The sequence below is a fragment of the Condylura cristata genome, unplaced genomic scaffold, assembly GCF_000260355.1.
Source record: "Condylura cristata isolate star-nosed mole 26May11 unplaced genomic scaffold, ConCri1.0 scaffold00017, whole genome shotgun sequence".
In the NCBI taxonomy this organism is placed as follows: domain Eukaryota; kingdom Metazoa; phylum Chordata; class Mammalia; order Eulipotyphla; family Talpidae; genus Condylura; species Condylura cristata.
The window spans coordinates 4,960,539-4,983,089 of NW_004567118.1; the positions used below are offsets into that span (position 1 = coordinate 4,960,539).

Below are 22,551 nucleotides of genomic sequence, written 5' to 3' on the forward strand. Positions count from 1 at the left end.
CGCTTGGCTTCTTCTAATCCTCACAAAGATTCTGTGGCCTCGAGTTCCTCGTTCCCATTTTACAGATGGAAAAACAGAAACGTGTAGCAAGCTGATTGTGATCAAAGTGGTGGAGCAGGGGTTCCATCCCCAGGTGCTCAAAGTGGGCTAAGGGCCGGAAGACAGCACCGTTCCTTAGGTGACATCAAGGAGGACTTCCTGGAAGAAGCACCTCGCTGGGCCATCAAAGGCCAGACCGTCACCTTCTAAAAGTGCTGAGGGAAGAGGAAGCAAGGGGGAGAAACTCCAAGTTTAGTGCATCTACAGAGGGTACCCAGCCAACCCCCCTCCCCATAGGTAGAACTGAGGAGACCCAGGTCAGGACATTGGCTCCAGTGACTTAGGGGCTTGGACAAAGGATAGCCCTCAGCACCAGTTCTTCCCTGGCCATCCTCACTTGCGCACCTGCCGCTGTTGCAGGGTGGGCTAGTCCCTCCCTGTGGAGAGGATGGGGGCTGCAGAGAACGGACACAGTTGTGCCACTGAGTCAGCTTGGTTCAGCTCCAGGCTCTGCCACACACTAGCGAGCTGTGTGCCTCAGCACAGCAACCTTAAGCTCGGCCTCGGCCTCAGTCTTCAGTGGGGGTGTTGGTTATGCTTCCCAGGTCATGGTAAGAATGAAACAAGATGATATGTGTAAAGCCCAGTGTGGGCACAGACAACGCTCACCCCAGTCATTTTTACTGTATTCCTGATTACGTGTTACATTAGCATAGGGAGGAGGCCCCGGGGATGAGAGGATCCCCAAATGGGTATCGGACTCTTGATTTCGAGTCCCAGCTTTGTCATTCATGTGTGACACCAGGTAAGTTGCTTCCCTGTTCTGTGCTGTAGTTTCCTTATCTGTAAAATGGGGCTTAGGCCATGAGGCTCTTCCCCCTAGATTGCTCCTCTCCCCCCCTTGCTGGTGCTCACCCTAGCCCCTCAGGATAAACTAGTCATGGCTAAGTCTCTCTCATGCTGTCCTGGGCTCCTATCTTCCATTGGTGGAGCCCAGAGGCCTCTGGGTGTGACTTCCATGTACACCTGGTGCCCGCCACAGCCCTTTGCAGCTGCCCTCATGTGAACACCACCAAAGATGTGGCTATGTCTCATGGATGCCCCCACCCCTGCACCCATGCTGGACCCAAGGGAGGCAGCTGAGGACTGTCCAGCACAGAGCTCCCAAAAATCCCTGGCCCAGGTCCCTGGCTCTGATTCCCAAGGAAGGAACCCAGGACGCAATCAGGTCAAGTCAAGGGGAGTTTGCAATGGGAGCCACTTGGAGGAAAGAGACCCGGGACACCCACTTGGTCCTGTGCTCTTTCACTGCACTGCACTGCCCCATCAACTGGGACTTAACCCCTGGGTGCACTTCGCCCTCTGGTGTCCTTGTGCCGCTCCCAACAGTGGCTTCCAAGGAGGTGGTATATCCCTACTATACGATGAGGAAGCAGAGGGTTCTAGAGTTTCATCACGCTCATGACCCAGCTAAGTCTGTGCTCTTTTGGCCACCTGGAGTTCCCTCTGATGCAGGACCCTCAGAGGGACAGGAACAGGTCTGTCCAATGCTCCCTGAAAAACTGACAAGAATGGGGGAACAAAGCTATGTTGATTAAAAAATAAAAAGAGCTCTAGGAACAAAGAGTAAAGAAAATAAAGTTGATCAGGCGCTTGAGGGGAAATCAGCCATGTCTGGACTGAACTGCGGCTGAGGTGGCATCTTCTCTCACCTGTTAGCTGCTCTGACACTTGTGTGGTCTCCCCTGTGACATGAGTGACATGCCCATTGTCCACATGGGAGGGCAGGGAGGTTTTCAGAAGGCGCTTCCTGTGTGGGGATGTCCTGCCCTAGCTGTGGTCTTTGGTTTCTGAGATACAACTGGCATCTCCAGGACAGGTCTTCAGTGTCACAAAAACTGAAAATATTCAGTGTGGCATGTCGTGGGCCCAGTTCCTGCATGTACTGTCAGGTGGGAGGGACCTATGAGGCAATGCATGGCCTGTGTCGGCATTAGGGGGGTCTAATCTAGAGGGGCTTCCTGGAGGAGGTGAGAGAGGGCACTCCAGGTGGAGGCTCCCAGGCATAAGGCTGTAAAAGTAAAATCAGTTTTAAGCTTCTGAGATGCAGATGTCAAGGCAGGGACAAGTGTCCAGGAGGGTTGAACAACAGCAGGGATCACGAATGTTCCTGAAGAATATGGCCTAATCCTAGGGGTAATGGGAGTCACTGAGGGCGCCTGAACAAGAGAATACCACCTTCAGTTTGCCTTTGCAGGAAGCCAGAAGTCTATGAGTCTGGAGAAACCAGGCTTCCCAGAAAAGGAGGGCCTAGGTCAGGCTCATAAAAAAGAGGAGTTCTGAAGTACTGGGGGTGACTTCAGGGGGGCAGCATCAGCAAAGAATAAGCAGCAGGAGTGAAGGCAGCCTCTTCCGAAGACCTGCCTCCTCTCACCTGGGGAGTGGCCTTTAGCCCTTGCAGGGTAGGAGTGGAGTGGGGAAGGGAGGGCTGCTGAGCCTGTTGAGAGATGTGAGGCCCTAATGGAGGCCAAACCACTTTGCCAGAGAGGCACATATGGCCTCAGAACCAGAGTTTGGTGCCCAGGGGATGGGGATCCAGCGTCGGGACCCACGCCATGCCCCAAGCTTCTCGCTGAGAGCCATTTTGGAGGAAATCTGTAATGGCCCCCCCAACCCAAGTCAACCTCCCCTTGTTGAGATCTGTACAAAAGGCAGGCAGAAGAGTCTAGGAGTAGTCAGGCTTGATGGGTAGCCCTAGTGTTTTGAGAGTATCTCCAGAGAAAGTTCTAGTACCCCAAACCCTCAAAGCCAGTCAGGCAGTAATGCAGGAAAATTCACTGAGCGCCAACTCAATAAATCCTATTTTTTAAAAAGATTGATTTTATACATTTATGCATACAAGAGTTGGGGTGTAGGCCACAGGTGCGGGGAGGGGGGCAGAATTCACCAGAGACAGAGTGGGGAGCAGAACAGGCAGATAGACTGAAACACACTGCTGAGGGGAGCAGCAGGCGAGACAGGAGAGGTCTGCTGAGCCTCGTGGGTCAGTTGCAGTGGCTGGGACAGCTTGATAGCCTGAGACATTAACCCCCGCGCCACCAAAACCTGTTTGAGGCACTGGACAATCGAGATATAAAACTAGTAGCCACCGTGGTTAAGTCAGAGACATAGAGAAGTAAATAACACCTCCAACAAGAGTGGGAAGTGCTGAACCCGTCCTGTCTGGGAAGTCAGGGAAGGCTCCCAGGAGGAGGTGTTCATACAGAAGACATCTTGCTCGGAAATGAGAATGGGTTTAACCAAAGGGAGACTCAGGGATCAGCACCCATTAGGGAAGGAGCTCTCATCAGAAAAATAGGGCTCAGAAGACAGAAGTCAAAGGTTAAAGAGCAAAGGTCACTACCCTTTTGGAGCAAGGGAACAAGTCTGGCTTTGCTGTAAAATCAGCATCTCAGATGGGGCAAGAGGGGGTAGGAAGGTGGCAACAGTGGCTGACCAGAGCACCCTTCTTTGGGTGGAGCCTCGGCCCAGAGTGGGACCCCAGGGGCAGGCAAAGGAAGTGGAGGACAATCCTGGTCTTGAGGTAGAGGTCAGGACAGGAGGTTGACACAGAGGAGGGGGGGCTACACCTCACTGGTCCTGCCCCTCCTCCCCTCCCCGGTGGCACCACAAGGCACGCAGCCGCATTTCACCCGTGCCAGCCCTCACCTCCCGGCAACGTCGCCGCATTCTCAGCCACGCCATCTGGCGTGCCCGCCGCTCCCCAGAACACTGCGGCGGGCGGGGGGAGGGGGCAGCAGGGCAGGTGCCCACCCCAGAGCCAGGAAGGAGCCGCAGGTCCTCCTCCCCCAAAGGCCTTCTGGATTTGAGGTGGGGCGGGGGGGGGGTGTAGGCCGGGGAAGGAAGGGGGTGGCAGGTGCTCTTATGCATCAGGAAGAAGCTTCGAGCATCCGGAATGGATGGCACAGGCGCCGCCTGGGCAGTGCCAGCCTGCCCCCCCCGCCCCACCCCCGGCACAGCTCACGCCAGGAGCACAGGCCTTCAGAGGTTCTCCAGAATCCTGCCTTTCCCCTCAAATCGGAGGTGGGGCTGAGAACAGCCTGCTCCCTGCTCTCGGGCTCCCGCCCTCATTCTTCACCTGTCTGGCCACCTCAGCACCGCCCCGGGGTGGATTCTGATGCCTGAGACCAGGGAGTGGACTCTGAGTTCCAATCCACCTGCTCCCCACAGCTCAGCACTTTGGTGGGAACGCAAATCTCCCTCAGCAGCTCCCCCCAGCGCTCGTATTTGGGGCATGGCGGTAGTGGCAGCTGGCTAGATGTCCTTCTGGGTGTCAGATGGAGTGGAGCCCACAGATTTCTGTATGTAGGTGTTTATTTTGGTGGAGCAGGGGGTGTAATGAGCAGTTTTATAGAACATTCATCCTATCCCCTGACAAGATTCCCCTAGCTCGCTCAGGAATGACCTGTCCCCTCCCTCCCCCTCCTCTCACACCCTCAGCACCCCTCAGCCCCTGGCCCACACCCCAGGACCTAAGCCTACACAAAATGGCCGCCACCCCTCTGAGGCAGCCATTTTAGGTGCCCAGACTGTGGCCTCCCTTGGGATGGGACTATGTCTCCATGGGAACCTGAGACCCTCAGTCCCCAGCCCCCCCCCCCCGGGGTGGACAGCAGAAATGGGAATCACCCAGGCCTGACTGAGGCGTCCACTGTTCCCCTTTTCCTCTCACAGGCCCAGAGGGGACTAGGCCCCTCACCAACTCCCTTCCCCCAATGCCAGGGGGAGGAACAGATGGCATCTCTGGGTGTCCTTCTCCTTCCGTCTCCTTCCTTCCATTTCTGGCTCTTTCTGTCTCTCCGTCACTGCATCTCGGGTGCACAGAGGAGCATGTATGTCCCTGCGTGTTCACGCCCGCTCGTGTGTATGTGGACAGGCATGCGTTGCGCCTCTTTCAAGCCCATGTCTGAGGCGGACCCATCCTACACCTCCCCCTGTTCCAATTTTCCCCTGTTTTTTATTGTATCTTCTAAAAAAAAGTTGAAATGTGTCGAGTGAGAAAAACTTGTTCCATTTTTCTGAAGGAAGAAAAGACAAGGGCAGGAAACAGACTGAAAGGGAGGAAGTTCCCATGTTCCAGTCCCACCCCTCAGACAACTCTGCCTCCAGTCCCACCCCCAGACCTCCTTCTCTTGGAGGACTGAGGGGGCTTCTGGGGTCCTGGGAGTTAAGGTCATTCCTGACAGAGACCAGGAGGGAAGGCGGGGTTTTCCAAGAGCTCCCCATTCTGAGCAAGCCTCTCTGCCTAAGACTGCACCTGAGAGGGGCCTGTGTGACCCCCCTGTGGTCCTAGCTGGCTTTCAATGTCCCATGGAGAGGGCACAGGGTAGTTTTCTCCCCCAAGGGAGCCTTTGTTCATTTATTCACCTGTTCATTCACCCAGTACTGTAACAACAATTTTTCCTCTATAGACAAAGCTTTCTGAATATGTGTATATGTGTGAGTGTGTGTGTGTTGGGTGGGGTGTGTTGAAGGAATTAATATTGTAAATATGTTCATATTTACAAAGTGCTTTCATGAAAAAATAAGAGCTGGCATTTATTGAAAGCCCTGTGCTAAACTGGTTATATGTGTTTTCCCATTTAATACTAATAACAGCCCCCGAGGTATAGCACAATTATCCCCATTTTACAGATGGGGAAATTGCGACCAATAGCCATTCTATAATGTGCTGTAAAGCATTCTGCATGCTTGAAAGCTAGTAAATTAATGTGCCTGTCTCCAAAACATCATGGGTGCTCCTAGGAAGGGCCATGTGATGACAGAAGACCCCACCCTCAGGAAGGGAGCAGTTAGGCCTTGAGGCTATGCTCACACTAGAGAGGGTGCATCAACTCTCCTGAGTCTCTGTCCCAACTGAAATCCATCCTTTCTGAGGCCCAAGGCCATTTTCTCTCGCCAGGTCCAAAATACCCCAAGCCATAGATGGAATGCTACCTTCCCAGGCCCAGGATTCCCATGGAGGGTCATTCATGGAGACCATGGGAGAAGATAGTGGGATTGTCAGAGTGCAGGGCTGAGAGACAAGCCCCTGGCTTCTAGATCCAGTTCTGCTGTCTGCATGTATGTTCCTGGGCATCTGTTAGCCTCTGTAGGCTTCTTTGAAAGGAGGGGGTGGGGCTGTGCCTTCAAGGGCCCCTGGTAGAGCCTGGCTATGCCTCTCCAAGAAGCTCAGACAGCATCATCCTTCTCCAAGGTTTCCTGGACATTGTGTGAGTCTCCTTATAGAACCTCGATCATTCTACCAGGCATCAACTCCCTGTCTCAGCCACTCAAGGCCCCCTCTGGAGGTTTGAGGAGAGAAACTGGCTCTGACCAGATTGAGGGTAAAGCTGATCTCTGCCCCACCACAGGGCTTGACACACGGCTGTCAGGCTGACATCAAAGTGTGTGTGTGCTTAAGGTGTACAGAAGATACCCGCACGTAAGTCAGCTGGTAATGAGGAGGACAGGAAATATGGGTTTGGAAACACACAACTGGCCAAAGAGAGGTGTGAGCAAGGGTCTCACCTGGCTGTAATGACCTGCTTACACACAGGTAGCTAATGTATCTAACGAGTAGATGTGTATCCATTTTCTACACCACAGGGTGAGGAACAGGTGTGTGTGTGTGTATGTGTGTGTGTGTGTGTGTTTCTAAAGCTAACTCATCTAATGTGAGTGAGCCATTTGCATCTGTCTGACCCAGTGAAAGCGCGGAAAGGTGAGCTATTAAGATAAAACAGCAATTCCTACCTCTCTTATCAAGACTCCTGTCTGACCCTCTCCCCTTGCTCACTCCCAGGACTGCTGGATGGAGTGGCAGTGGTTTCAGAATTTTTTTGCATGGGGAGGAGAATGTTTGAGTTTCATCCAGGAACTTTAGGCAATTCCCAGCCCAGCCCCTTCCTCCTCCTTCAAATAAGCAAGACCGAAAGGCAGAAAAAAAAGCAGGGTCACTTGTCCAATAGGGGGTGGATGGGGATGAGGGAGGGTGAAGTCTCTGGGTTAGGAAACCAGACGGAAACCCACCCCCAGATGATGGGTGCAGAGTGTCATTCCAGGGGTTTCTCTCCACCCACACCCCAACATACAGCCCCAAACACCCATGGAAATATTCCCATCCACTGACTTCACAGATACACACATGTCCCCACAGACACACACGCCCATGCGTGTGCACAGACATCCAGGCAAATCTTTCCTTTTCTCTGTCTTTCCCTTGGTTTGAATTTCGTTCAGCCACATATGTTGTGTGTGCGTGAGGGTGGGTGGGGGAGGGGCAGACAGGGATGAGGGATGGCATGGTGCCAACATCTACCTATGGGGCTTGGGCCAGGGATGTCCCTCATGCCCATCCTGGGAGGGGGCCTCAGCTGTCCCTTTGTGGCTGACAGGACCCTCCTGGGGAGTGGGGGCCAGCGTAGAGGTCCCTTCTCCAGACCTGAAGGTCTGGTCCCTGACCCAGCTCTGGGGGACTGCAAGGGAGAAAATGAACAGAGCAGGACCCTGGAGGAAGCATAGAATTGGGGGCCACCACAAACCTCCAATTTCCAGTCTTGCCACCCCATTGTTCCCATGTGGGGGGCTCTATATCCACGGGGGGCAACTCCTCCCATCTCCCTCTCAATCCCTGCTTTCCCTGCGTTGGGCGGGGAAGGGAGGGCGGCAGAGATATTTATTTATTTCCTTTATTTATTTAATTTTTTTTTTTGGAGTAGAGAGTGACAGATGGCGGCGGGTCCCGGGGGAGCCGGCTCTCCCCCAATGCAGACGCATGCCAATCACCGTCTCTCATGTGATAGCTGCTGCCCGTGACGTGCCAAGCCCATATGGCCTGGCATAGAGGCTGGTACCCCGCCTGGTAGAGATGCCACACTCGCTCCGCGGTTCGCATGGCGCTCTGAAGACGCCGGCGCCCGCCGCCTTGAGGAGCCGCTGCCCCCGCTCCCTGAAGATGGGGGAACAATGAAATAAGCGAGAAGATTCCTTTTCTCCCCCCTCTCTCTCTTGCCCCCCTCCCCCCCCTCCCCTCCCCTCTCCCCTTGACTCCTTTCCGAGGTAAGTTGTCCGAAAGGCAGCTAGATCTGACCTGCCGGTTGGGGGGTGGGAGGCTTCGACAGATAGGAGGATTCCCAAACCCCCCTTTCTTGGGACGATGACCCCTCGTGGGGTGGGCATCGGAGACATCCCGGGCTCCCTCTCCCTTAGGGGCTTCAGCTCAAGGAGCTGCGGAGGGAGGTGTCTCTGCGTGCCATGGGTTTGGGAGGAACAAGCCGGATCATTGGGGGGGGGGTGTGGGGGGGAGGCTGTGAAGAGGCTCGGATGGGGCTCGCCCCAGGGTTATCCCGGAGGTACCTGCGACCTTTCCCCACCACCAAAAAAGAGAGAAGCAAACAACCAAATTTCGATTTCCCCCCATTAATCCCTAAATACAACGAGATCCGAAGAGCCACGTAGGAGGAAGGCGATTTGAAGGGGAGAAGGAGGTCTCTGACCACAGGGGAGACGGACGGGGTTCCTTCCCTCAGTCTCCTCCCCACGCCCGGGTTCCTCAGTCCTCGCCTCCCCGAGCCGGCTCCGGTAGCAGGGGACGCCTCGGCTGGAGGAGACGATATCCTCCCGCCTCTGGAATTGGGGCTGCGGGGGTGGGGGCCGAGCCGAGGGCGGCGCGCGGCCAAGTTGCAAATTGGATTAGGGAGCGTGGGGGTGAGAGCCACGGGAGGGGTGGAGCGGCGGGACCGAGGGGCTCGGGCCGGCGGAGTCGAGGAGCGGGGTTACTGTTTCTACCCGCAGCCGCCCGGCTTCCTCCACGCGAGGAGAGAACAGCCCTTCAGGGCAAGCGCGCCGCCTCCCCCAGAGAGGATATCTTCCCCTAAAGTCCCTACCCGGTCTCGACCCTGAGAAGACCCGGGCGTGGGGAGCGGCCCCCTAGTTCAGGCGAGGGGCGGAGCCGGGGCCCAGCGCCGGGGAAAGGCCCTGGGCCGAGATTCCGGGCGGACAGCCGGCTGGGCTGGGCCGGCTCTGGGCGGGGCAAGCGGAGGAGGAGGTGGGCTCCCAGGGCCCCCTAGACAAGAGCCCGCACTGGACTTGGGGGTGGAGGCGGGTCGGGGGGCGACGTGACCCCAGCGCGCCCCTCACTCTGTGCTGTCTCCCCTTCCCGCCCGCGGGGCGCCCTCAGGCACCATGCTGACCCGCCTGTTCAGCGAGCCCGGTCTCCTCTCGGACGTGCCCAAGTTCGCCAGCTGGGGCGACGGAGACGACGACGAGCCGAGGAGCGACAAGGGCGACGCGCCGCCGCCGCCTCCGCCGGGGCCGGGGGCTCCCGGGCCCGCCCGGGCCGCCAAGCCAGTCCCTCTCCGTGCAGACGAGGTACCGGAGGCCGCGCTGGCTGAGGTCAAGGAGGAAGGCGAGCTGGGGGGCGAGGAGGAGGAAGAAGAGGAGGAGGAGGAAGGGTTGGACGAGGCCGAGGGCGAGCGGCCCAAGAAGCGCGGGCCCAAGAAGCGCAAAATGACCAAGGCGCGCCTGGAGCGCTCCAAGCTGCGGCGGCAGAAGGCGAACGCGCGGGAGCGCAACCGCATGCACGACCTGAACGCGGCGCTGGACAACCTGCGGAAGGTGGTGCCCTGCTACTCCAAGACGCAGAAGCTGTCCAAGATCGAGACGCTGCGCCTAGCCAAGAACTACATCTGGGCACTCTCGGAGATCCTGCGCTCGGGCAAACGGCCCGATCTGGTGTCCTACGTGCAGACGCTGTGCAAAGGTCTGTCGCAGCCCACCACCAACCTGGTGGCCGGCTGCCTGCAGCTCAACTCGCGCAACTTCCTCACGGAGCAGGGCGCCGACGGCACCGGCCGCTTCCACGGCTCGGGCGGTCCGTTCGCCATGCACCCCTATCCGTACCCGTGCTCGCGCCTGGCGGGCGCACAGTGCCAGGCGGCTGGCGGCCTGGGCGGCGGCGCGGCGCACGCCCTGCGGACCCACGGTTACTGCGCCGCCTACGAGACGCTGTATGCGGCCGCGGGCGGAGGCGGCGCGAGCCCGGACTACAACAGCTCCGAGTACGAGGGCCCGCTCAGCCCCCCGCTCTGTCTCAATGGCAACTTCTCGCTCAAGCAGGACTCGTCGCCCGACCACGAGAAGAGCTACCATTACTCTATGCACTACTCGGCGCTGCCCGGCTCGCGGCCCACGGGCCACGGGCTGGTCTTCGGCTCGTCGGCTGTGCGCGGGGGCGTCCACTCGGAGAATCTCTTGTCTTACGATATGCACCTTCACCACGACCGGGGCCCCATGTACGAGGAGCTCAATGCGTTTTTCCATAACTGAGACCTCGTGCCCGCCCCTTCTTTTTCTTTTGCCTTTGCCCGCACCCCTGCCCCCAGTCCCCCCGAACACCGGGACACCCCCACCTACCCGGGCGCCGGGCGCGGGGAGCGGGCCGCCGGTCCTGCCGCTCTCCTGGGCACAACGATCCTTTTACCTGTGGGTGGCCCGTCCCAGGGGCCTCGTTTCCCCCAGGGGACTCGCCTTCTCTCTCCCCACGGGGTTTCCTCCTCCTCTTCCCAGGGAACACTTCTCCAGGGATCCCTCTTTGGGCATTCCCCGGAGACACCCCCCACCCTATTCCCTACACTTAGTTTTCTTCCTCCCCTTCCGCCCTGCAGGTCCAAAGGCGTTTGTAAAGGGCAGCAGAGCTGTGAAATACTGTTTTCCCCTCTCATTATTATTATTTCTGAAACAGACACGGAGCTGCGGGAGTGGGGGGCAGAAAAGAGTCCGACGCCTCTCTTTCTCGAAGTGGCAGAAGTCAGGACAACCGAGCCTGGACCCCAACTCCCAACCCCTAATCTCAGCGTTTTGTGATTTTAATTTTGGCGGGAGGGAATATGAATTAAGAGGAAAGAGAGAGGCCAAGACAATTTGTAACTAGAATCCGTTTTTTTCCCTTTTCCTTTTTTTAAAAACAAACAAACATACAAAAAAAAAAAAAAAGCTAAGAGGCAACGGAGGCCGAACGCAGAGTCCGGATCAGAGAGAAAACGCAGTAAGAACTTTTAGAAGCAATAAAAGGCAAAAAAAAAAAAAAATACTACTACCAATAATAAAAAGACACAAATATCTATGCAAGGAGGTTCTGACTGAGCCTAGCGGCCGGCCCGGCCCGGGATGCCCCTCCCGGCCCGCGGGCTGCGCGCCCAAGCGCGGATTTGTGCACTTTGGTGAAGTGGGGGCCGGCGCCGCCCCCTCCCCTCCCCAGGTTCTTACAATCAGTGACTCGGAGATTTGGGGCCCCAGTGCCACTGCCCTGCCCCCGCCCCGTCCCCATTGTGCGTCATGCTGTTTTTTAAAAACCTGTTTCCAAATTTGTATGGAATGGCAAACTGTTGGGGGGGTCGGTTTGGGGAGGGAGGGTTTGCATGAGAGACACACACGCACACCACACCGCACGCACACGCAGGCCCGGCGCGGATGTCTGGGGGGCAGAGGGAGGAGAGTTCGCCGCCCCCCTGCCCCCGCAGGCACCTCTATCCCTCCGGGGGATGAGGGTGGAGGCAGAGACCTGGGAGCAGCCCCGCCCCTATGCCTAGACTGTGCCTCGGAGGGGCCCGTCGCCCAGCGATTTACGGTGCTTGGAGAGGGGTGGATTTTGTCCGAGGTGTCCTCTTGGCTCCAGCTGGCAGGTGAGCAGGCAGGTGGGCAGGGAGAGGGCTGAGGGCTCCTTCTGAGGTTCCCCCAAACGGGGGCAAAAGGAGAACTTCTCCCCACCAGAGGCAGGAGATCTGGCATCTAAACACAGGATGCAAAAAATGCAAACCCACTAACGACACACCCACACACTCACCCACATACTCACACGCAATTTTACCTTCCTCTTGTAGCGAAGATGGAACTCCCGTCGGACACCCGAAGTGCATTGCGTGTTTCTGTTCAGTTTAATGACGATTAATAAATATTTATGTAAATGAGATGCAAAGCCGGACCCGGTTTCTCACGGTGGCCTCTTTTCATTCCGGGGATTGAGCTGGGGCTTGGGTTGATGGAGACATAGAGTCAAGAGCAGAGGCCAGGCAGAGGAGTTCTGGATGTTCCTAGGTAGGATTCCCACCTTACAACTCCTCACAAACCCCCACTGGGTACCAAAACAGCTCACTGGCTGCCCCTCCCAGACGGTACACAGAACCACACACGCCCCCAGCACAAAGCACCCTCACTAAGCTCACACTCCTTCACTCCCCAAACATGCACATTTGCCTCTTTTGAAAACAAAATAACTTTTCATCGCTGAAAAATAACAAAGTTGGGAGGCAGGGGGTCATTTTACAACCGTCTGTCTACTGTTGCAAAAATAAGTGTGTAGAGATAAAGAGAAAACCCTTTGAGAGGAACAGGGGTATTTTAATTTAAAAATTATAGTCATGAAGATGAAACCTAGTGTTCATAAATGTTGAAATGTGTAGGGATGTTAAATGACCTTAGAGGAAGAGCCCTCGGAGGGGCTGAGTCTAGGCACCCACCTGGGAGAGCAGAGATGACCTGACCAGGAGCTCCACCTGACAGGGCAGCCCAACCACCCTGGTCCACACTTGGGAAGCCTCCTTTCTGCCAGGTGCAACTCCAGACAGAGGGAACTTTGTAATCTAGGGAGGCATGGATGGGCATCTCAAAAGAGTCTGTCCTGCCCAGCCCTCGACCTCATTTTAAACACAATTCTTTCTCGGACCTGCAGGGGCAGGAGGTATTTCTGAATTTCCTGAAAGGATCCCCTTCCCTCTTCCACACCCAACCAGATTCCAGTGCCCACCACCTGGGATATTTGGAGAGGCATCTAAGTCCCAAAGGCCCCATCTCAAAGTGTGAACACACATAGAAATTCCAGGAATGGGGTGTTTTGATGTTGCTTACTTAATTATTATCTTCTAAATAATATTGTTACTAATTTTAAGGCTGAAATGGGGGTGGAAGTGTCGGGTTTCAGGCTTGAGGTTGTATGCTAAAGCTTTCAAAGGTTGGGGCCAAGGCCCCAAAATGAGAACTCCCTGACAAAAGCAGGAAAGGGAAAAGCAACTGAAAAAGGAAGCCCTAAATGAGAAAGGGGGTTCCGATTATTTTGTCTGACTTTCAGCTCAGCGGCTTCCCTAAATGACCTATCTCAAAAGCTTTCCGTCTCCCCCACAGAGACAATGCCCTCCGCCTCCACCCTAGGACAGCGGCAGGCGGAGCAGGGCGGGGACCGGGAGCTATCCGCTCCCTGGTGCTGATTCTCATCCAGCCTGGCGCACTGGGCCACGGAGGGAGGCAGCGAGTTCCCGGCCAGGGGGAGTGCCGCACGCGCGAGGCCCTTCCCAAGCCCCTGCCAGAATTCTGAACAGAATTCTCCTACGATTTTCGGAGATTTTATTGGAATCTTTTTAAAATTTCATCGCTTTTCTGGAATTCTCATAGGTTCATCTCCCTAGAGTGAGATTAAAAACCGGCACTCTTTAACCCCAGGATTTTGCCCTGGTGGTCTAAGGAGGGTTTATAGACCTCAGAATTGTCCCTTCCCTTGGGAGAAAGGCATTCACCCACGTTTTGTCTCTCCCACTTCCTGTGTAGAGTTTGGAACAAGGTGCCCATCCCAGACCCAAATATGAAGAAGTCTAGTCAGCACACAGCACAGCAAGGCCTGGCAGAGGCAATTGGAGAGAAAAAGAACCCTGCACCCATTCCGAGGCCCGAGTCTTATCCGACCCCAGGATCAAGGTTAATCTGGCCTCTCTCCTACTCAGTAGGGTTCCCAGCTCCTGCTCTGAAGCCCTGAGCCATCTAGATGGTTCTGCTGAAAGCAAAAGACCCCTCCGGGCAGCTCCCTGGCCAGATCACAGACTCCCATGCTTTGCTCTTCTGGCTGCTCCATGTGGCTGGATTCTGTTTTTGAAGCTGAATTCCTGCCTCTTTCAAAAGATGCTGATTTTTGAGCCTCCACATTTTTTGGTCACCTTGGGTGGGTGGGCAGGGATACCTAGGTTTCTTTTGGTTTGGAGATCCCTAGCTCCCCCTCTTCTTGAGAATCTAGCATCTAAGTGAGTTGCCCTTTTCCCAGTCCTGACCCTCCTCCCCACACTCCCTGTACCAGAGTCTGGTTGCCTGCATCTTCCCACCACCTTCCTCCCAATACCAAACTTCCCTGAGATGGTGAAAGGAGCAGGAGAAGAAGATGCAGGTGGTCACTCAGTCCCAAACTCCCTCTAGCAGCCCTTTTCTTTCATTTGCTTTCCTGCTCTATGCACATACACAGAAGCTCCAGAAACTGGAGGGGTGTGTGTGTTGGGGGGGAGTGACAAAAAGGCCCCAAGCAGTTGGGAAAGGGAAAGGGGCAAGGGGAGAGTGTGCCCCCTTACCCCAGCCTGAATAGCAAGATCTCTGAGCACACACACACACCACTCAGCTCAGCCCCTGGGTTGCTGAATTAGAAGGCCAGAGTCAGATCAACTGGAGAGCTAACTCCTGTGATTTTACACCCCCTCCCACCCCAAATCCAGCATTTGAAAATGGAGATGTCTCAGAGTCCAGGCCCTTTGTCCATGGGGAGTGGAAGAGGGGAAAAGTTGTTTCTGTTCCTGCTCTGTCTGACCCCATTCCAGACATGACCTGGACGGTGAGCCGCTGACACCCAGTCAACATCCAGGGACCCGGCAGTGCTTATGTCATCACCCAGAGAAGCAGCCCAATAAATCATTCAGTACAATTCATGGAAACTGAGTCCCACGTATGTTCTCTAGACTCTAGTACGTTGTGTTTGCTTCTTTCCCTTTTTCCTTTTATGGGAAAATCCACATGCCTGTGGGTGCAATGGTCCCCACAGAGGTCAGAGGTTTAATTCCCACATGTGCAGCCTTTCCTTCCTCCTTTTTCTGGAATTTTTAGTCCGAGGTTGCTTGCTCCTCAGAGGAATTTTTTGATTTGAGGGAGCGATGAACCTGAAACATAGCTGTAAATGCCACAATTAGTTTCAAGGAAGGTGGGAAGAAAGGCCAGCCTTGACTTCATCTCTGCTCCCAAGTCCCTCTCTGGGACAACAGAGTCTTCCCAGGATGGCACCCGACTGGCTCCTCTGTCCTCTAAGGAGAAAGGAAGGCGGGGGCAGACTGCTTTCAAGAAAGACACCCCAGCCGCAGTCCTAGTAGCGGTCAGTCTTTTCCTTTAGGGCTGCAATTGCTCAAACATTGCTCACAGGCCCCGAGGGGAGGTGATGACTGGGACCTTGAAATTCTGCTTTGCTTCCAAATCCTGGAGCAGCCCTGCCTTTCTGTCCTGTATCTTTCAAAGTGATGAACAAAGTTTTCCTGAGTAAGAGAAGTGGTAAGGAAGGGACCCTCAGCTCAGGAGGGCTCCTCTGCTTCGGGAAACTTTCTCCTCCTAAAACACTGGGGTGGGGACACCCTGCTTGTCCTCTGCTCCCCTCCTGGAATGCCAGCAGAAGAAAGCAAAACCTAGCCTGGGCTTGCGGGCAGAAGGGCAAGGGGGAGAGGCTAGCCGCCCCCCCCCCCCGCCCCAGCCAGGAAGGGGAGCTAGGACACCTCAGAGGAGGGAGCCCCTACTGGCGGCCGTGCCAAAGGAGCTGGGACTCTGCACTGAGTGGAGATGCTGCCAGATGTGCAGCCTGGGTGTGGCTCCGGAGCTGCCAACTCGCCTGCCAGTTCCAGAGCAAGAGGACAACCGCTCTCCCCAGGCATCCTGGGGCTGGAAGATTCCATGCCCCACCCCCGAGTGAGTGCCTAGTGGGGTTATTTCAACCTTCTCCTCTGTTTCTCTTCATCTCTGTGTCTCGTTCCTCTTTTCGGAATTAATTGAATTAGGACCGGGTCTTTGGGGCACTTCCGCTCCTGCCCGAGGCTGCGCTGGCCAGGAGGCCGAGGCTGCAAGGTCAAGTCCCGCCGGAGCGCAGCAGCCCCCAAGCCCCTTTGGGCACCCGAGTGCCAGTTCCTACCCTCAGCCAAGTCTCCACCAAGGGCACAGCTGGGCGGGGTCTGGGCAGTCCGCCCGGCTTGGGACATCTGTTCTCGCCAGAGTCGCATTAAAGGCTGGGGTGGGGGTGGGGGCATCAGCACCAACCCCTCAATCCCCAGCCGATGCCTGCTTTCTCGACCGCAGGCGGAGGCACCAAGAGGTTCCAAACTCGCTTAGTTTTTTCGTTCCCCTGGGGAACAGCGAGGAAATTGGCATGGGGCAAGTGGGACTTTCCCTCCTGCCCTTATCTCTATGTTCCCCAATCAGATACCACACAGGGCCTCACTCCTGGAGGGCAGCAAGATACTCCTTCCCCGCGGGAGCTGCTCGGGAGCCCCCGAGGCGACAAAGCCCGGGATACCGCGAGGCTGCGGGCTGGCCGGGTAGGGAACGATCCCGCTTGGAACGAATTCGCGCTCGGCTGGGCTCCGAGGCCAAGGCCGAGCGCCACTCCTGGAGAGGGTTAAAACAACTCAATTAAAATATCAAAAACATTTGGGTTTGTGTGAGGGAGGAAGGCGGCGCTTTTTTGAAAATCTGAGGACCAGAAGCCCTTCAGCAAAAGCAAACCAAAGCCCTTAACTACTGATCATTTTGTAGAAAAAGAGACGTCCTTCAGACACTTCTCCCTTGGTGCTGCCACGAAAATGCTCCCACCTGGCCAAGCCCAGTGTCTGGACACCCCTTCACCACCCAGCGCCCTGGCACAGAGCCCAGGTCGCCCCTTGCCCACCCTTCGCTCCTGCGTCGGTGCCAGTCTGTGCCACTCAGCCGGTGCCCGGTGCCCGATGCCAGGCGCGGGGGGAAGGCGGGGAGGAGCCGAGGCTCCAGCTTAAATTCCATGGCATCTGTTCATTATTATACAGTGAGGATTTTTATATGGACAGCTAAATTAAAGACAGATTTTTGCCAGAATTGCAGATCCCATAAAAATGATGACACAGGATGGGGGCTTTTTCTTTTTTAAAAAGGAAAGATTAAAAAACACCACCTAGCAAACCACAACCCAAACCCCTTGTGACCCTCTCTTCCAACATTTCATCGTTTCGATGCCCCTTTGCCCTCCTTTTATTCACCAGCACAGGCTGCCCAGGGAGACTCAAACCCCAATGGCAATCCACAGCCAACCTGCTCACAGATGCCCAATGACCAACAGCTCACTCCCTCGCACTGGGGCAGACAGATCTGCCTTGACCAGGTGAGATGTGGAAGGTCAGGATGGGACCAGGAGCTGAGAGGTGGCCCACAAAGGGCCAGGAGTCAGGGGGCTTGACCTCTCTGCATTCCTAATTCAAAGGACAGCCTGAATTTTTTGGCTGGCAGCCAAGGCACAGGGCAGCGGGTAAGGAAAGGCGTGGGGGACCCAACATCCTGGGGTACCGGATAGTTCCTGTCTCTACCTAGCCACTGAAGAGGGTGATAAGAGGATTGAGCACTGGGTGGAATTTGCCCTGGACTGAAAGCTCCAGAATTTCAGATTTCAGAAATTCTCGAATTCTAGAACCTGTACTTTGGCGATGTTGTAGAACTTGCAGGGGTTCGGGGGTTCTGAGTCCTGTGTGAGGTAGTAGACCTTCCAGACTTGTGGTTCTGATTGCAATAACTTAAATCTGAAGTTGTGGGGCCCTTGGGGAGATAGGAGAACTCTGGGCAGGCCAAACCAAGGGAGGATGGAAGGAGTGAGGGCCACGCTCCGGGTTCAGAGTGTCCCCCCAATTTAATCAGAGCCATTCTTAACTGATTTCATTTAAGATTTTTTTTCATGGGAGAAAAAGAATTATCTGTGGAGTTCTGTCTTTCAGACAATTGCTCTGTCTGTGTCTGTGTCTGTCTGTAACTCTGTCTGTGTGGCTGTCTGCTCATCTCCCAGGATTCGAAGCTGACAGAATTCATATCAGAAGAGTGAACGCAGGGACATCTGTGTGCAGAATGACTGTGCCTACTCGAACCTGCCAATCGCTCCTGGCACGAGCTGGGTAACAAATGCCTGTTACCTCGGAATGCTGGCGGGTGGGGGTGGGGTGGGGGAGGGCGCCTGGCACCACCCTGGCTACCAAGCCCAGCCAAGGCCCCCTCCTGCCCTCAGCGGTCCTGCCCCTTTTCTCCGAGTTGGGGGTCCCCTGAACTGGGTTATTGATTAATTAGCAGTGATTAGGAAAATGTGGGTGTCTCTCAGTCCGGATATCCTGGGCCTCCCTAAAATCTCCATCCCTGCTCCTCTCCTGTCCTCCCGCCGCATTTTCCAGATTCACTCAGGGTTTCTACTGAGGGCAGGCAGGCAGGCAGGCAGGCAGGCAGCAGGCCAGTTGGGGGTGGGGTGGCTCACGGAATGCAGGGAAGGGGGTCTCTGGAGGGCAGAATTCCGCGGAAGTTGCCAGGAGGAGTTTCTGATGCGAAGTGTGAAGTGTGAAGATCTGAATAGAGGGTTTGCGTAGACGCTGACCGCTGGCCGCGGAGTGGGTTACAGAAGGCTGGAGAGAAGGAAGTCTGCAGAGACAGAGGAGAGAGGGCTGAGAGACGCGGGAGACGGGAAGGACACGGGAGGCGGGAGATAGGGGCCGCGCCGCTGCGGTTCCCTTCGAGCCGGGAGCCTCACGGGTCGGCCCGTCCGCCGCAGCGACCCCGCGGGCCTCCGAGGGTCCTGACCTGGCCCTCTCCGACCCGCAGCCGTTCTGCAGTGGGGAGGGGGGAGGAGGAGGAGGGCGCCACGCCGCAGCCGGTGCCAGCTGAGTGGGGAGGGGGAGTTATTGTGAGGAGGGGCGGAGAGCACATCTAAAATTCCGAGACATCTGTTCAACCGGGGAGGAGACACCGGTCGCAAGCAGGCTGGGCGCCCCCGCGGTGCCTCTCTGCCGGCCGCGTTCCAGGGGCGGGACTCCCTAACCCCGGCCCTCCACACCACCCAGCAGCCTCCGAAGCTGCCTTGTGGAGTGGGGAGGAGGGGTCGCCAAGCTGGGGATCTGGCTGGAGAAGGGTGCACTGCCCAGCCCCAGTCTTGCTAGTGCGCCCTGTGAAGGGAGAAGCAGGTCTCCCCGGGAGGGCTGGGCAGATCCAGAAGGCCCGGGTGAGGGGATGTCAGCTGGAATAACTCCCCACAACACCCACAGCTCACCCCAGTCCCCGTCCCCGTTGTGCATACTCTGAGATAAACCCTCCCATTCCTGTGAACAAATAACTGACCCCCTCCACACTCAATTGCTTATTCATTCAAGCAGTTTTATGGGGTGCGTGGTCTGTGCTTGGCCTAGGCTAGATACGGGGGAGACACTTTCCCACCCACCGGGAACTGAGCACATTCAGATACCCAAGCACACAGGCCCCCACATTGCCCTCACATACAGACTGTTCTTCCTGGGAGGAAGACCCAGTGCAGGGAGTTCCAGTGGGCACGTGCCCTCCCTCACCTGGAAGCAGTTTCCCTGGGGGAATCCGGACTGACTGTAGACACTCCAGTGGGGTGCTCTGGACCTCGTGCCAACCACTTGTCACCTTCTTACCTACTCTCTATTGGCCTGAGCTCCTGCCCACAAGTTTTGCCTGAAAAACTCCACTTCCACTTCCCACCAAGCCTTTTCCATGCTCTTGCCTGGCACCTGCCCCTCCACCCGGGCTGGCCTCCCTGGGCCGACAGAGGCCAGGCCTCTCAGCTGGGAAATGTCCATGTGGTTGCTACTTAAAAACTGATTTATGAGGCCGTGGCGGCTGCGGAGGCTTGGCCTGCGGTCCTGGTAGTAATCAAGGGCATATGCCCATCTTGCCTGGCACTGCCCAGCTTGTGAGCCCGGCCCTGGCCTCTGCTCTCCTGCTGGGAAGAGAAAGGCATAAAAGGTACCAAGTCTCCTTTCTTTTCAAGTCCTCTCTCTCCTCCACTTTCTTCCTTTTCCTCCTCCTCCTCTTCTTTCCTTTCCTTTCTCCCTCCTCCTTTCATCCCTCCTCCTTCCCTCCCTCCCTTTCTCTTCCTTCTCTCCCAAGTGGCACGGACCAGCCTGTGTGCCGGGCTGGCGCTCACAGCTGCAGCCCATCTGCTATGATTGAATGGTGACAGTGATGAGACAGGAGCTGGGGGGAATGAGAGGACATGGGGGCTGCCCTGCCACCCCTCACCCCTCCTTGTGCCAGGCCCCACATGCTTCCTTGACCTCCAGATGAGACCATTCATTTTGCCTGTGTAGGGTGGAGAAATCTCATGACTGTGAGTAGTGAGGGAATTTCTTTCCTTCCAACTTGACTCCCAAAAAGAAAAAGGGAGGCAAAAAAAAAAAAAAAAAGGAGCAGAAAGTAAGCAAAGAAAAAGGCAGGACAGGAAGGGGCTGGGGTTGGAAAGGCAGTCTGCAAGAATAACCTACATGTCCACACCCACAGAGGCCTGAGTGGGGTTGGGGCACCAGCACTGGAGAGGATGGAGTGCCTGGGCTTTAGGCTGGGCAGGAGAGCCCTGAAGTAGGTCCAAGTTCAAGCTTTTTCAGGAGTCCAGAAATATATTCTGACAGTCCCTGGTAGGCACACTGTGGTCCAGAAAACCTGGCTCTCTCTTAGGTAAATTTCAAGAGCTAGAGTCAAAGTACTCCTTGGTGCCCAAAAGAGACCTACAGGTTAAACCTGAGACTGTAGCAAGAAGGTCTAGTTAAACATGAAGAAACACTTTCCAGCTGATCCCAGGGCAACACCAAAATGCAATAGCAACAACACACTGATGCTAGCAAATACTTGAAGCTTGGTATATATTGGTAACTGGTGCAAGCATTGTGCAAGATCTGATCTTCACTTCAAGGTGAGGATGGGTCTCTCGTCACATTTATACTACAGATAAAGACTCTGGGGCAAATGAACCCAATTTCTATCCTCAGCTGTGTTTCTTTCTTGGTTAGAAAAAGAAAATAATAACAAGGTCCATTTAAAAAAAAAAAGAGAGAGAGAGATAATTGCTTTCCCACTTACTCTTCTTTCACACACAACCAGAGACTCCCTTTCTTCTTCCTCTGCCTGATCCTTACCCTCGACCCAGTACCCACTCTCCAGAGAACTCCCACACACGCCAGTAAGTGGAAATACCTCCCAGAAGGCACCCACTCTCCCCCTCTCACCCATGAGGAAACCACACACACGCTGAACTGTCTCTGATCCCACATTTTTGCTAAGACAGCTGCTCCTCACTTTGTCACTCTGGCCCCCTGGGGTCTCTCTGCCCAAATCTTTGGGTGAAGGCTGCAGACTACACTTCCAGTTAGTGTGAGCCCTGGGAAGCTTAAGTGGAGAAATTTGCTCCACCTGTTATGCTTCCTCTGTCCTTCTGGACACTGGAATCTGTCTGATGTGCTCATGCTTTCTCTTGCTTCTGCTAGCTGTATATCCACTTTTCTCCTTTCTCTTTCTCCAATCTCGTTCCCCTTCCCTTCTTTTTATTCTTTTGTCCATCTCCACACATTTTTCTCCCCTTTCCTCTCCTGCATCTTCCTCTTCAATCCCTCTTGTCTAGTTATACAGTAAGCACTTTGGCTCTTGAAAAGTCACCCTTCACCAGGAAATTGGGCATTCCTCAACGCTCATAAATCTCACAACTAAGGGACTGCTGGTAGTAAAACTATCCCTACTGGTAATCCCACTAGAGGGAAGTTTTTACCTCAAGAGAGGGAGATAGGAACCTATAATCCAATCTTGTGGATAAGCATTAAGCAGTCACTAAATCCCTGCAATCCCCAGAACAAATCCAGATCAACATTGTTGTCCACTTGCCCAACACAAATTGGGATAAGAAATCAGGTGGGGGATTATTTACAAGGTCATTATAGGCCTCTCCTCCTGTTTCCTTCCCATAGTATTTTAAGATCCCTCAGGACCAGGAGGCATCTGGAAAGGGACAAGTGGAGCTACAGAAACCATACAGCCAAGGGCCCACCTGCAGGGCACTTCCCAAACGCTTCCTATTCTTGACCCTATAGGGTAAATATGGGTAAAGCCTTGAGCCTGAGCACACTTCATGGGAGAGTGGGGGCAACCACCTTCCATCTTCACCTGCCTCTCCTAGTTCCAGTGGTTAGGCATTCCTTGGTTCCCTGGTATGCTGTTCTCTCTCTCTCCTCTCTCTCTCTCTCTCTCTCTCCCTTCTGCCTGTCCCTGTCTCTCTCCTTCACCTGTGGACCCCCCCTTATTTTCACTGTCCTCTATTCCTTTTTTCTTGTTCACCATCCACCCCATGTGTCTTCCCACTTCTTCCCTGTCTGGCCTTCCTGCAGAGGGAAGATCTGGTTTCAGCACCACGGACAGAGAACCGAGAGCGTTTTAACTAACGGATATTGCTGGAGCCTGGCAGGTCACTTTGCTGAGGTCCGTGCGAGTGGTGCCCACGAATCTCTCTGGGTGTGCACGAGTGTGCATGTGTGAGTGTACCCTAGCCTGTGTGAGTGCCTGTGTCTGTGTCTGGGGCACGCGCCTGTGGGCGGCTCCGGGTGCATCTGTGTGTTTGTATCTGTCTGTGCTGTG

The 22,551-nt window shown here is 55.3% G+C and overlaps 1 protein-coding gene across 1 annotated transcript; it reads left to right on the forward strand.

The window, feature by feature from the left end:
- The first annotated feature begins 7,942 nt into the window (after positions 1-7,942).
- NEUROD2 (neuronal differentiation 2) lies at positions 7,943-12,061 on the forward strand. The gene is made up of 2 exons (XM_004684251.1): positions 7,943-8,139; positions 9,260-12,061. The coding sequence occupies exon 2, from the start codon at positions 9,265-9,267 to the stop codon at positions 10,405-10,407; it is 1,143 nt and encodes a 380-aa protein (XP_004684308.1). The 5' UTR covers positions 7,943-8,139; positions 9,260-9,264; the 3' UTR covers positions 10,408-12,061.
- The last annotated feature ends 10,490 nt before the right edge of the window (positions 12,062-22,551 follow it).

What these genes read in the sequence shown, in the direction of transcription:
- NEUROD2 (XM_004684251.1), top strand. Translation starts at nt 9,265, where the DNA reads ATGCTGACCCGCCTGTTCAGCGAGCCCGGTCTCCTCTCGGACGTGCCC.